Source organism: Odontesthes bonariensis, chromosome 14 (assembly GCF_027942865.1).
Source record: "Odontesthes bonariensis isolate fOdoBon6 chromosome 14, fOdoBon6.hap1, whole genome shotgun sequence".
NCBI classification, from domain to species: domain Eukaryota; kingdom Metazoa; phylum Chordata; class Actinopteri; order Atheriniformes; family Atherinopsidae; genus Odontesthes; species Odontesthes bonariensis.
This window is the reverse complement of record NC_134519.1, coordinates 34,399,169-34,414,747: the sequence shown is the minus strand read 5'-3', so window position 1 is coordinate 34,414,747 and position 15,579 is coordinate 34,399,169. Positions and strand designations below refer to the sequence as shown.

The 15,579-nt window shown below is 41.0% G+C and overlaps 1 protein-coding gene across 1 annotated transcript in view; it reads right to left on the bottom strand.

The window, feature by feature from the left end:
• kcnn1a (potassium intermediate/small conductance calcium-activated channel, subfamily N, member 1a) overlaps positions 1 to 6,819 on the bottom strand; it is a 113,299-nt gene extending 106,480 nt beyond the window's left edge. The window contains exon 1 of the mRNA XM_075484153.1: positions 5,353 to 6,819. Within this exon, the coding sequence (XP_075340268.1) occupies positions 5,353 to 6,618 (1,266 nt within the window). The 5' untranslated portion in view covers positions 6,619 to 6,819. The remainder of the gene's footprint in view (positions 1 to 5,352) is intronic.
• Positions 6,820 to 15,579: the final 8,760 nt, after the last annotated feature.

The window sequence follows — 15,579 nt, the reverse complement described above, 5'->3', positions numbered from 1 at the left end:
AGATTATAGTTCTGCGTCTATCGTCTTGACGTGTTGCTTTGCTCTGGTCGCGAACCACTTTTCATGTTATGGTTCTGCAACCTCGGTCTGGAATTTCTCGGGACGCACAGCAGTTTCCCCTCGCGAGAATTTCGGTGGGTGGTGACGAGAACTTCGGCGGCGCCGGCGGAAGTGTTTATCTTTCAAAAAAAAAAAAAAGTGTATGCAAGATATGGATCTGGAGTTGCTCGACATCGAAGAAGAACAGCTTCTTTTATTGGAGTTGGCGAAAATGCAAAGGAGGAAGCCACACAGACAACCGGAAATTCACATCGAGGACCAATCACAGCCGCTTTTGTCTGCGCACTTCCGTTGGTGGTCTGCGTGCGTCTGTCGCGTAATCAGGATTTTTCTGAGGTGCACAAGGACGCGCGCAGAGCCTCTGCGTGGGGGAGTGGTCAAGATTTTGACGCTCGCAGAGGCTCTGCGTCCGAGCGTCAGAAGCTTTGCGTCTGAAGCATAAATCAGCCTTTACACCCAACAAAACAGGTGATGTGACATGTCAAGGTGAGAGATGGCACCTGGCATGAGAGATTCTTTTATTTTCGGGATCTGTTGATGATCAGTGCCGTAACCAGCATTGAGGACACACAAGTCATGACCTCGGTATTTTCCCCGGTGTTTTTTTTTTTTATTCAGAGAAATGTCAAATTAATATAAGATGAAAATCGTTCTGACTTTGATTGGTGGAAAGATCAGCATGCATTCTCATTTGTTTTTCTGAAAATAAAGTCCACATAATCCCTTTATTATCACGTTATATTTTAAAACTGAGCGGAAATACGCCACCCGACATTGGAAACATGTTTATCATATTACGCAGCTTCGACGCGAAAGTCAGCTAGGAAATGGAAGCAAGATGAAGAAATCTACTAAACAAACTAAACTCAGCTTTGGAAAGCCAACTGGCCAGGGGAAAAGAAAGAGAGAAGGAGGTGAGTTAATTTCGCCAATCGCCAGTGAGAATGTGTGACAGTTCATAATGTTCATATGCGTTCAAAGCGCGGCTAGGAATAGGAGGATGCTAGATCATTGTCCTCAGCATTTCAAGCAACAGTCACAAAGCCCCTTGGTTAGGATTTCGTTTTCCAGTCGGCACAAACACACTGCACACAAATCTCTCTCTCAATTCGATTTTCAAAAAAAAAAAGTAGCGACCTGTAATGGAATTATTGGTCATTCAGCCTCACTAGCTACAGTTTTGTTCAGTGCTATATGGCTTCCTACATGTAAATAAAGCAGACTAATAGAAACTGGGTCAGAAACTTATATTTTTCTTTTACTTAAAACAATTGATCATGCACACGGGGCAAAATAACAGAATGAAATACCCCGTGTACTCTCTCATATGACACAATCTTGAGGTTAGTTGTGCTGCTCATGGTGCATTATGAAGCCAAGTTTTACCAGCATTTAGCTAGTTGTCAGGCCCAGCATGGTACCTATGTCTTCTCTGTGTTGAGTGAATGGATTGAATTGAGACTATACATCTAAAATACAGCCAACATCTTGTGGTCTGTTTGGCACATTCTACGATGTTAATTTAGTAGGTGGATTCAACCAGTTACTTAGGTGAAATGATTGTATTTTCCTAATGAACCATTTGGATTTTACTGCAAATGGTGTCTAAAATTTTGCACATCGGTTAGACCAATAACCCAACTCATTCATTTGACCTTTTAGTGGGTCATGCACATGCATGGTGATGATGGTGACAATAGTAATAGTAGTAATAATATGAATGTAATATTAATAACAATAATAATAACAATAATATTAATGGTGATGCTGATGATGATATTTTAAAACAAATGACACAGGAGAGGATGAGAATCAGGGAGTTGAAGAGAGAGAGTCAGTAGAGGAAGAAAGGGGAAGAACTGAGTCTCACTCACATTCACTCTCTCTCTCTCTCTCTCTCTCTCTCACTCACACTCACTCTCTCTCTCTCTCTCTCTCACTCACACTCACTCATTCACATTCATTCTCACTAACTCACTCACTCACTCACTCAAATACTCTACTTTTGTGATCACAAATTGTTATAATAAACTTGTTCACCTACATATTCACCTCCTTGATGGGCTTGTGATTTACCTCTGTTTATTCACGTTTCCAAACTGTACTTTAAAAAGTCACCATATTAGGATGCTTTTTTTGTCAAATAAGATTTATCGCAATATTTGACCTCGGTATTTGAAAAATCCTGGTTACGGCCCTGTTGATGATGTTGCCTCTGACAGAATCAGAATATATATATAGTATCGCTTATGTTAATAAGATCTATGACTTTATCATGTCTTACAAGTAAATAATGTATTCTTGACACAAGTGGTCAGTTCAACAATTAGTCCAAAAAAGCACCCAGGCGAGATTTTCTAAAGGTTCAGGTTCTCATAAATTACATGGTGATCCAACAGTAGACAGAAGTCGTATTAATATACAGTAATATTCAAGCATTCCATCCACATTTTAACATTTGCAGACATTTTCTGGTTGGTACCAAATCTGACATAGCTTAAAGGGATATATCCCAGAATCCTGCTAAGCAAAACATGTGCGCGTTCTGAAAAATTTGCGTTGTTGAATAATAACAAATACATTAGTGTTTATGAATTACAGCGTTCCTGCAGGGGATATCACCGTAGCAGTAAGTGGCGGGTATTAGAGTACTTACACAGTCTATCACAATAGAAGTAGCAATGCACCTTTCAAAGCAATGTCACTGAGGCAGGACACAATATCGTACTACCTGCCATCTATTCAGTAGCTATAGCTATTGAATTTCAGGGTGTACTGTGGGATACTGATATTGTACACCACATCAAGCTTCTTCTGTCACATGTGTTTTGTTTAAGGGATTTCAAATGGGAGGGGAGTGTAGGGAGTGTCTCATTAAGGGTGAATCAGTAATATGTTACCATGATTCCACAAAAATCTGTGAATAGATAAGCATGGCTCCCTGGACTAAAATAGTGGGCATGGTTTGGTATGAGCCAGCGAAAAAGGTTCGATTCTTTCAGCGTATGTGTCTGGAGCACCTCTAACATTGTAAAGTTTTCTGATAAAAATAGGATTACATAATGCTTGTTTGACAGAAACAACTCCAAACCAAAGGGGACAATCTTAGGAAAAATCCTTATGCAATCCTAACTATTCAGAAAAGTCTAAAAAGTTCTTGCATCTTGTCAGTGTTTCTGATCATTTTTCTGCTCTGTCTGACACCCTGTATGACATATCTGTATAATGACAGCTTTTAATTTCACTTCAGAAGGCAGATCATTTCAGAGGTGAGGATACAATCTTGTTAAATCATGTTCTGAAAGGAATTAAAAAACATTCTCAAAGCAGTTTCAAGTTGATTTCAAGCATTTGGTTGCACCAAAACTCAAAGCATCTTGAATAAGGATCATTTACACAATAAATATAGAACATGGGATTTCATTTACTGGTATACAGAGATACTAGTACATCACCATTCTTCTATTTTTTTGTTTTTCTTTCACTTGTTTGTTATTCAAATTAATATCCAAGCTCACCAAAGCTAACTGATAACAACTGCACAGCATCTCACATTCAACTCTCTGTAACATGCAGTGCAAGCAACAAAAAATGTAAAAAATGTTCATCATATACCATGTTATATCATTTCTAGATATTAGGAGCTAAAGTTGATGGCCCATCTCGACAGCAGTTATCATTATCAATGTTATTGTATATATACAGGCCTAATGACGAATTAGCGACACTATTTACATACATACTGATCCAACACCTAATGATTTTATAAGAGACAGGATGCTGGCCGCTTCAAGATAAACATTTGTGCTTCCTTTCCAGCAGTTGGGCCTTTCATCATTCTGCTGATGCTCCAGAATTTAACCGAGTTCAGAACAGTCATGTCAAGGTGTTTCGGAGCACCATCTTTTGCTATTGGTGGCAACTGAGCCCCTGAAAACAGCTGCAGCATATCAAAAAGGAGTCTGGTGGTCTTAGATGCTGCACCGTCATTAGTGCCTCGATTTGTGTTCTCCTTCCTGTCCTAAAAAACTTCCCCTTGACTGCACTGAGTGAGGGTAAAAATATTGGCAACTAAACTAATTGTCGATTGAAAATCAATAACACCTGGTATGAAGATCACTTCAGATGTCTGTGTGTCTATTAGCCTATAGCATGACCTATAATTAGCCATGTCTCACCAACCAAACTACTCAGGTAAGATAACTGGTAGAACTTTGAAGTGTTTCATCCAAAATCACCAACAAGCTATTTCAACATCTTAATTTTAATTTTATCAAAACTATTTGATCTCATACTTTGAGTAAACTAAACAGCAGTTAACTAAAAAAATGTAAATATGAGTCAAGAATGCTTTCCTAGTGTTCAAATGCAATAAATCTTTTTGTTTCATATCTGCCTCAAAGACAACTCATCGCTCTGTTTTTTCAACACATACTCCATGCCTCTCACCTTATCAAAAAATCCTTTTGAGCAGGGATTTTTAAACTTATTTTTGCCCGCCTTGTATCCTTCACATGTTTTCATACCTGACACCAGGCAGATTCTTTTACCAATCAACATGTCTCCTTGAATTTCTTCTTGTCATTTGTTGGAACATATCTAATAAGTGTCTGAGGTTTTCATTGACACCTTATATATTTAGTGTGAGCATCACGCTCATTATACGGTACAATATCATATGGATGCTGTTGACTCTCCCCGTTAAACGCATTCTACTGCAGGAAGTAAGTTAGGTGAGTCTGTGCTCATACTGTCAGGTACGTGCCTAATGACATAACGCTAACCACTGTGTCTTGTGTCTGGAAGCCCTAATATGAACGTTGTGCCGCTCAGATGCCCCTCTGCTCAGTGGGAGCAACAACCGCTTTGTTTTTAATTTGGCTGCCGCGGAGCATCATTAGACTGTTGACAGCAGGCTACCCAAAACAACACTGCAACATGGAACAGGTGTGTGTGCGCGCGAGTGCTCGCTATTGCGTTCGCTTCCGTGCGCGTGCTTGTGTGAACAAACGAAACAAATACAAGATAAAGTGTTATGACAGATTAGTTGCATACAGATGACACATCGAAGCATTTTGTCAAGCTGAATAACACTGAATAATGATTCTAATGCCCACCTTCACGCACATGCCGCGCGCGCGCGCGCACCGAACGCCAGCCTAAGCGAATGTGCTCCATCAAAATCATATGACAGGCGTGGTCATTGTGTGAAAACGTCATGGTTACTTTGTTTTTGTTAATTATAGGTTAATTAGCGCCTGGCGCGTGAGGAAATATGGAAATGTAGCCTACCTTATGGAGGTCGATGCGTATCCTCTCCTCTACCTTATGCGGGCTCTCCGGCCACAGGTGATAGCTGGAGCCGTAGTTGGGGCTGTCTTTGCTGCTGTTGCTGCCAATCGAAGACGAGTTCCCCGCGTATGTCTGTGGTGGAACCGGGGGCGTTACGCGGGAACTGTGGCTGTGTGGCTGCGCCTGGCCGATATGCGCGTTGATTTTGCCAGACTTATTGCGATCTTGTTCACAGTGCTGTTGCGGACGCTGGGGACAGATCCCCAGTGCGCCTTGTTGTTGCTGCCGCTGCTGCTGCTCTTGCTGTTGCAGCAGTGGAGCCTGGTGAGTCCTACATAGCTCTCCCGAGCCGCTGGCGCAGTAGTTGATAGGCAAGCTGCTTCCCACTAGTAGCTGTTGCTGCGCTCGTAATTGTGGGATCTGTTGCTGCTGCTGCTGCTGCTGCAGGTCCTGAGTCTGAGACTCGAATGCTCTCCTAGTGTTGGCTGACTCACATGCATTTAAAGAGCGCCCTTTCTGTGAGTTTGCACGGCTTCCATTAGGGGAGGGGTCCCTCTGTTGGAGTCTTAAATGACAGCGCTGTTGCTGCTGCTGCTGCTGCTGTTGCTGCAACAACTGCCTGTGGTCTTGGTGCCCTCCTGCTCCTCCTCCTCCCCTGCAGCGTTCCACGATGCTTGCCTGTTGGTAATTATTGGCACTCCTTTCGAGACGATCACCCCCTTTAGATCCCCGGGAAAAAAGCAGCGAGGAGGACGACGTTGGTGGCGGTGGTAAAGGAGGTGGAGAAAGTGGGGAGGGCTGCGGTGGGAAAGGGTCGATAAAATGGGGTTGATTTTGAGAAAGGCTCGCTTCCTGCTCTGAAAAACTGCAGTGGCAGCTTGAAAAAACACGCTCCGTCTCTGGCTGCACCGGCGGCGGCGACTGATGCTGAGAGCCGGCCGGGGCCCAGGGATCCTGCTGCAGGTGCGCCGGCTGCCCGGGGCTTGGTTCAAAGCCTCGGTGTGAAGGTCGCTGGGTGATGTCGTAGCTCGCAAGAGGTAGAGGGTCGCCGCTGTGAGCAGGTCTCCGAGAGGGCTGACTCAGACACGGGAGCTCCTGGAGGCTCTGGCGGTGAGCGGTGGTCGGAGTGCGGTCTCGGTGGTGGGAAGAGGGCGGGGGCGGCAGGCTGAAAACTGGAGCTTCTGGGTCTCGGCTCTGCTCGCTGCTTCCTTGCGCTTCGTCGGGGGGTTGGTGCTGATGGACAGCTCCCGCGTATCGATGCCGCATCCCCTTGATCGCCTCGTCTCGCTGTGGTTGCTCCTTTGGCGTGTGGAACACCGACACACATTCATTGCGATCAGTCCCCGCAGATTAGGACCGACTTGTACCATTGGTAGGTTTAACCAGGACCTGCCTTAAAACGTCACTGTAGAGCCACAACACCGCCTTCGACTCAATATCGCTCCATTGCTTGCCATGCGCACAGGTTGCAGCGGATCGATCACTCCTTTAGGGCGCGAGGGTATTACAGAATGGGACTATAGATACTGAAGGATTCATGTCTAACATTGTGTTTTGCTCAGATGTGTTTTTTTATGTCACTTTTTGATGAACCATGAATGATTACCATCCCTTTGCTGGATTTCCACACAGTGTGAGCATTTCAAACAGTCCTGTGCAAAATGCGTTTCCACTTGTTGGTCCATAGGAAAAAAAACAACAGTTCTCAGAAGCAATTAAATCATGCTATAAAGCTCAATCCTTGCAGACGCCTGTAGTATTAAATCATTTAAATAGCCGCTTTTGTATTAGCAGGCAGAAATGTAAAAAATGGGGGCTGCATGCAGATCCTGTTGTGAGGTAACATACTGCTGTGCGTGATTTGCTGTTCGCCCCTGTTGCATACACTCCGAATAACATGGGGTAAAATCTGCTCTGTGACTGCAGCCAAGAAACCAGCCAGACAAGAAGACTGAGCGCTGACGGTAGGGGAACCTCAGGAGAGGGGCTCTGTTGATTAGTTAGAAAACTGTCAAACATAGCTTATGTATATAAGTTATTTTTGCGTGCTAGTTTGTTTGCTGGTGAGTATTGTTGATCAAATATTTTAAAACTTTGATTGGAATACGTTTTCATTTTAGTCTATACAATGTCAATGTGTCAGTGTTCTGCAATGGCCAAGTCAAGTACCTGATCTCAATTAAGCTGCATATAAGACTGTCCATAAGACTGTATAACTCTTCACTGGGTGGCCAGGGACGCTCATGATTAAACACATATCCACATGCATATCAGAGCTGTTTGTATATGAGCACACTGCACATTTTCATGTTTATTTTTTTATACTTATATCCTAATGTATGTTGTTACTAATTGAGTTTTTGTTTGCTGTTGATACTAACCTGCCTTCGGCATCTATGTAGCTGCTGAATACTTAGAATTTCCCTTGGGAGTAATAATAGATAGATAAATAATAATAATGATATAATAATGAATGACAATAATAATACTAATAGACAGTATCTATCTATCTATCTATCTATCTATCTATCTATCTATCTATCTATCTATCTATCTATCTATCTATCTATCTATCTATCTATCTATCTAATTTGGAGGAAAAATCTAAAGGCAGAAAGGCCCACATACAAACTGAAAGCAGCTGCTGTAAAGGCCTGTAAAAATATAAAAAGAGGAAACCCATTCTTTAGTGACACTCAGCAGTTTCAGATTTCAGACATTCACTCACCATCGAAGATCTTTGAAGTAATACAATCATAAAATATTTAAAGACAATAAAGCATTCTATTTATTACTTCATTTCTTAAGAATGGGCAAAAATGTAAAAAATATCGGCATAAACAACTAAAAATGCACTATTTTGGTGCAGGAAACAAGACTTGACGGTTAGCCAAAGAAACAGGAGGGGATCGAGATGAAAAGGGAGCCAACTTATTCATGATACATTAGCCATTCTTAATAAGTAATAATCCTTTCCTTAAAGCTGGCTCAGCTATATGGACTTTTGATGGGTCTAAAGACTGCAGTGGTGGCGCATTTTGCCAAACTCCAAGTAAAAAACTACATTTGGTTTTATAGCTTCATGAAGTACTGCAGGAATTTGGAATGGATCTTCAGCCAAGGCTGCTTTAGAAACCTGATCATTTTCATTAAGTAATTGGTCGCTGTGACCTGTGTGAGTTCCTTGGCAAGATGGAGTTTCAATTGCTAATTTTGGAAGCAAAGTTACTGCTTCAACATGAATAATTAAAGAAACTTTACAACTCTTGGAGTCAACACAAACTCTCTTTGACCAAGTGACCATACACCCTAAAACCCATACTTTCTTCGTCTCTCTTTTTTTCCATTATGCCCCTTTTTTGATCAGTCCAGCCATGTTCAATCACATTCTATGTCTATACCTGTTTAGTCATCAAGGGAGAGGCAACAGAATATCTGTGGCACTAAATGGTAGAGTAAAAAACATGGTATAAGCCTGTGGCTATAGAATGTAACGTAGGAAGTAGATAAGAGGCCAGTAATTAAAGAGTAAGAGAAAACTAACCTGGCCTAAGAAGAGAGGCGTGTAAGAATTTGTGTGTGTGTGCGTGAGAGAAAGAATGGGAGAAAGGGATATAATTGCACATACATGTGTTTGAGGGAAACAGGACAGAGAGAAATGTATCTAAAAAAAACAGGTGCACCATCACAGAACACATCAAAAGAGAAGAGGAAAACAGAAAATGCATTTGACAAATCAAAAAATGATTACACGCAAGTACAGAGATTAGTCTCTCAACAGAGTCATCTACATTGAAAAAGTTGTCATAAATGTTTTATATCAAAACATTTTATACCTCTGTTCATGATATCTCGCTCTGTATTGTACAATGCATCAACAACATTTAAACAAATATCAGTTTAAGCACTTTTACCTTTACAGGAATAAACTGAGTGGTTATATGAAAGTGGTCATGCTTGGCGTGACTTAATCTGAAACTAGGAAGGAATTTCCATTAGCTGAATGGGGGCTCAAACTCATAGTGAGGCAGTTTCTCAAACCACCAAACTGCCATGAAACCATTAAGATATATAGTTTGTCCCCTAAAAGTGAACTGCTGTCCATATCTGCCATGGAGCTCAGATTTATCTGACTGTAATATTTACTAAGTATGAATCTCTAGTAATATTTTATAGTGTGTTTAAGTCTGTACATATATGGCAAATAACTGTGTTAACACATATATGTGTTATAAAGCTTTTAGGTTCAAAGGATAAAGGGTTTTCTTTTGAGGAAAATCCCATCTGATTTTTTTTTTTAAATGTTCAATGACCATAAAATGGTCTATTTTCATAATTTTCTCCTGATAACCTAATTTAAAGTTCCCATTTATGTTATCTACATGATCATACCTTCATATAGATAGCATTTTTTTGTGGGTATACTGAATTAAATTGACAAAAATGTTAGCTTGCGAGGCTACTCTACATTCTTTGTTTAGGTTGGACAAAATATTCCACTAAGCAGGCATTATGCTAATGTTAATGTTAATTTAATGGTGATGACATCAAGTGCAGGGTGATGATGCTAAGCAGCGTGATTGGTGGGTGAGAGTAATTCCCTGTGGTGTGTCCTTTGGACAGTAACTTTGCATTCCTTTTACATGTACAAAGAAACCTACATAAAACATTAATTGAGGAGAAACAAACAGCATTACCTGCCCACACACACACACAAAACCCTACTTGACACTTCAGTGTATACGAAAATCTCCAGTTGCATATCTTACCTCGGACATCAATTACATGATACTTCAATAAAGTGCTTAAATTGTTTGTCAAACATCAATATCTTTGTATCAACAGCAGCAACCATACCAAAATATAGTTTATGTATTCGCAGTTAATCATATAATCATATAAGATATCGTAAAAAGATAACTTTTAGACTCTTCAACTTTTTGAGCTTGCTCGCATATATTTTGGTGTCTGAAGTGACAAAAACACATTCCTGTCACTTAGTTTGGGGCAGCCTCGGATTAAAGATATGTCACACAGAGGGTAGTTCAGATTTGCAGCTGTCTCAGACGTCACAGCTGGAGCCCAAAATAGAAATATCCAGCTTCCAAATCTACAGCTTCCACCTACAGCTTGTTATCAACCCTCAGAGGTTCAGCATCATTTTATTCTTGCAAGCATTTTATCTGCTAGAAACAGGCTACAACCATGAGGTGAGCTTTACATGAATTGCTCTGTTGTCAGCTTCAAAAAGTAGCACCTATAGTTACACTGTCCCCCAGCCTCAGAGAATAAGAAACCAATGGATTTTTGGGACCAATGTTCCAGTAATGACTAAGCCAAGCTCACACATCACGATTTTCTGTTGTTGGATCTTTGTATTGTTCACATTTTGCAGCAAGCTTCTTCTTTGACAAGGAGTTTTGCAGCTATAGTACATTGACATTACAAAAATGAGCTGTGGTAGGGGGTCACACAATACAAGAATTTTAAATCCTGACTTGTCCGTTTGATTTTTATCAAGCAGATGTAGCCGCTATGCAGACAAAAACTGCTTCTCTCTAACAAGTTTGTCATGTTGTTGGAAACATGAAAGGTGAATGGGTGTTGTCACAATTTAAAAAAAAAAACTCTGCTGAGTTTCTTAATCTGAATGTAGTTTTTTCATAATGTCATATTTGTTTGTTTGTCATGTTCCTTTCTCCCTGTCACATCACCTGATACCATCTATGGTGTCTTCATAGGCTGCAGCACCTCGCTCCACAACTCCTCCCTGCTGACTTGCTCAGTACATTAAGTATGCTAGTACGCAAATCATGTCTTTGAAGCTTCTGCAACCTCCATTAGTTGTCTGCAACATACAAGTCAGGTCTTAAAATCTTGTAGTGGGAAGTAGGCCTCAGCAAAAATCTGTTGGTGAGCCACAAGCGCCTTTTTTCGTACTATTTTAGGCAACACTAACTGTCAATGAGAAAATTGTAGACGAGCAAAATAAAGGTCATAATTCAGCTATGTGATTGTATGGCCACTAATGAAGTTGGCATGTCTGCATGCTACTTGAAAATGTACAGTCTGTAATTTCTGCACACATTGTAGTTTGTTGGTTACTTCTGCACTTAATGTACATATTGCTGCTAGAATTATCCCTGTGGTATTTTGACAAGAGTTTGCCACAAACATTTCATTAAGACCTCAGGAAACTGTGTCAACTCCTGAGGAGAGGGCATAATATGTCTCATTTTATATTTCCCAGTGTAGTCTGATTCATCTAATATTTTTACTTTATTAACTTGTCATTCTAAGAGAGGATTAAAAATCTGCATTAGCTTGTCACAGAGTGATTCCTACCAAACCCATATAAGAGAGCACAGCAATCACAAATTGAAGTCACTTGCTCAGTTTTATCGTGGAAAAGCTTTGTTATTTTCATGCTCCGGTCCAAAATTTTAAAAAAGTAATTCAGTTACATGTTCATATTGTGTAGACTTCGAAGAACAAAGAAAATTGTTCTGTGAACAGAATCTCCAACCATTTATTGCAGCTCTGACAATAAACTGAACACAATTCACAGAATCTGGATTTAAGCATTTTAACAAACTATCTTTTGTTTATTCTTAATCCTCTTAATCATAACGCCTTTTTTAGCCAGACAGGTGAGCTGAGAGTCCAGTTAAAATACAAAGAGATAAATTATTCTGATGTTTACGGGCTGCCTACAACCCAAAGTATGTAGTTAAGAGGTAAACATTTTTGTTTTCTGGATGGAAGCTTAGTGAGAAAGACTTTTTCGTGTGATTCCTATACCACAAATGTTATAATTGTTTCTGGATCTCTCAGGAAGCTTAAACAATCACTTTTCAGAAATCAAATTGTAATCTTTTCAATGATTAAGATAAAAACATTTTAAAAGGCATTTGTTATAAACCAAAGCTTTTCAGAAATATGTCCTCTGCCCCTTTCTATGCCCTTTGTAAAACAAACAGTGAAAACAGCTTCTTCTTGTACCATGTATTAGAGCTAAGTTTAAGGCAGCTATTTTGAATTAGTCTGTCAGTTCACTGCATGTCATTGGCATGGCTGTCATCTCACTCAGCAATGACTTACTAAAATAATGCCCCAAGGACTGAGAGTTTGGTGCACCAGAAATGACAGCAGGCCTTGATAGTGTGTTATGACGAGTGAATAATGTGCCACATATTCAGTTCACAGGCTGGCCTGTATGAGTGCTAATATGCTTCACACATTATGAACTACCTGGGATGTTAGAGATAAGATTCGTGATTCAACTCAGGCTTAGGCTTCATGGCACTCACAGGGCAGCTAGTTTTAAGATAATACCATGCAGCTGGCTTGAGACAGCGAGTCTGGAGATGTAAGCTATCAGCCACAGTAGTGACAGTGGCAGGGCTCTGTGCCAATGGTGGAATTTATCTTTGACAGCTAAGATCATTTAGTATATTTCCTCATATACCTAAATGACTAAGCAGCTATGTCATCTTTCAAAAGGAGGCAGGTGCAGGGAGACATTGTTATAAGCTGACATGTTTGCATCCTAGAGTCCCATCAGGGGTGGAGAGTCATGCAAGGTGGACAACCTTGATGAAGCATTTAATGTCACATACAAAGGATGAGATTAGATGAGATGAGATGAGATGAGATGTTTTTATACAATACAGTGAGACCCAAAAAGCTTCCTAGGTGCACATAACAAGATACTGCCCTAAGCATGTAGGATGAGTGTTCTTATCTATCTCAGAGGTGGAGCAAGAGGACAATTACAGCCGCGCCTGCGGGACTGCTCGGTCTGCACGGTCTACACCGTGAAACAGGCGCGGCTGTCGGCAGGTGGCTGAGCGCAGTGATACGAAGGGAGAGAAAATAGCGCCAAGCGATCGTGAGGTCTGACTTTTTCCTGGTGAACGGTTTTGTGATGCAAATGTATTACTCTTTTGAACGCATATTGTTTTGAGAAGCAAAACGCTTTATTTTTGTGGCCCCAGCCAACTAGCCGGACTACCTTCGTCAACACCAAAACGAGGCTGGAACTCGGCTCGCAGGACGCAGCAGGGGGTTAGAAAATGTTCATGCACGATATCGCTAGTATGGGATGTCATACAGCTTCATGTCAAAAGAGGCAAACTATCCCTTTAAGTAAGGGCTAGCACAGTGCATTTATATCAGTTTTCAGTAACATTCAATTTTCTGTGCTTTATAATTATGAGATTATTGCTGAGAAAAACATAAAGTAAATTGCTGCCAGTCAGTAATTATATCCGCAGCAATAGCAGAATTTTTTAGCCATAAAACTATTTAAGTACAGGGGAAAAAAACAGCAAAAATATTCATGCCAATGTGGACATGACTGCCTTTTAACTCATTTCTCTGCATTTTAGACCTGATATGAGCTTAAAACATTGGACGTCATACTCCGTTGTACCCCTGATCAAGGTTTGGCAGTGTTGACAATACAATGACAAAAGTGTCTGTTGGTTATGACTATGGTTCCATGTGACATCTTCTTGGCTCATAACAACAAGCACCTGCCATGTTTTCTCTGTCATGGCCTTGAAGAAGCACTGAAGAAGCCTATTTTCACAGAGCACAGTGTTGTCACTGCTTTAAATGGAGCAGTTCATGATGAGGGGAAGTGGAGAGAACAAAGAGAAAAAGGAAAAAAGAGGGACAAGGTCCAGTTATGATGCAGGGTAGTGTGTGTGTTTGTGAGTGTTTGTGCGCGAGAGGTAGAGGATGTGGGTGCCCCTATATATAGGTGAAAAATGTTGATAATGTTATTCTTGGATGCCTTTGTGCATGCATTCAAAACATGCACCACAAGGTGTGTATTTCTCCATCAGTGTGTATTTGTGAATACATGTACACACTGACACACAACTGCGTGGGCAGATGGGACCAGCGACTGACAAGAGAGGCTCAGTTTGTCCAGTTGTAAAATATGGTGATGAGAGCTAGAGAAGAGAAAGCTCATCACTAATGCAAAGGTTCAAAGACTTGGTCCATGTCTCATCATCAGAGCTGCGACAAACACAAAGGAGGTGACCAACTGACCCCACCTCCACTCCCACCCATGTTCACCATGAGCAACCACAGATAGACTTTACACTACTCCAGAAAAAGCACATCTCATGCAACCTTTTTTTTGATAACCCTCATTTGGATAAAGTCAGGAAAATCTAATACAGTACACACCGGGAGCTTTGCATTATTAGACACATTTTTTGCTTTAGTTTCCATACAGCACAGCACTTATACAAAACAGCTCCATTTCTGCTCCCTTATGTCAGATGAGAAAAATCATCACAAGTGGATGCTCTTAAATGCAAATATGAAACCTTGCAACTCAATTTTCATCTTATCAACCTCTTCTGATTAAACTGTTACTGATAGAAAAGAGCAAAATTAGGTGAAAGGTAAGGAAATTAGGAATGGCATGAGGACATAGGGAAAGCGTACCTTTTATCTGTTGGACGTTGCACAGGCTCGCTGCTTGCGGAAGACACATCAAGATAATTGTAAACGACATCAAGAAAAATCAATAGTGTCCTACTATTAATAGGGGTTCTCCCAGTCATGCAATCTCCTGTCGCGTGTAGCATGAAAACACGGAGAATACACGCTCCGAAATTTTGCAAGCACATGCTCAGTTTATTGTCACAGCTATTGGCTGCTCCCTCTTCTTTCCTCCTGTTTTTTTTTCTCCTATAACTGTTTGTGCGCCAACATAACCCGATTCTGCTATGCTTTTTGCTTCATTTTCTTTTTCTCTTTTCCCGCTAATCCGCAATGAATCTTCCCTCATCTAAGTCCCGAAATTAATTATAGGAGAGGCGTTTAATGTGATTTTACAGGGGATCGATACAGTTTGGACTTTTATCAATTCAGGGCGATTAAATTAAATCTGACATGCTTCGGGTCACGTGTAAAAAAAAACGCTGGTGGGAGCTGTAACAAATCGAGAAAAGCGACTGGGGGCGGGGGGGGGGTTTATGACCTTGTGTGAGCTGACGTCCCCCAGTCTTCAGAACTGATGCGGGGATTCCTGGCGCTATTTTTAGACTCACGGTCGTGGAGAGCCGTGCGTGGGTGGAGGAGAGAAAGAGAATAAAGAAGCAGAATGAAGAGGAGCTGCGGGGGATGAGGAGGGGGTAGAGATGGAAAGGAAAGGGAGGAGAAGAGAAAGAGCAGGGAAAGAGGAAAGGGAGCAAAAAAAGC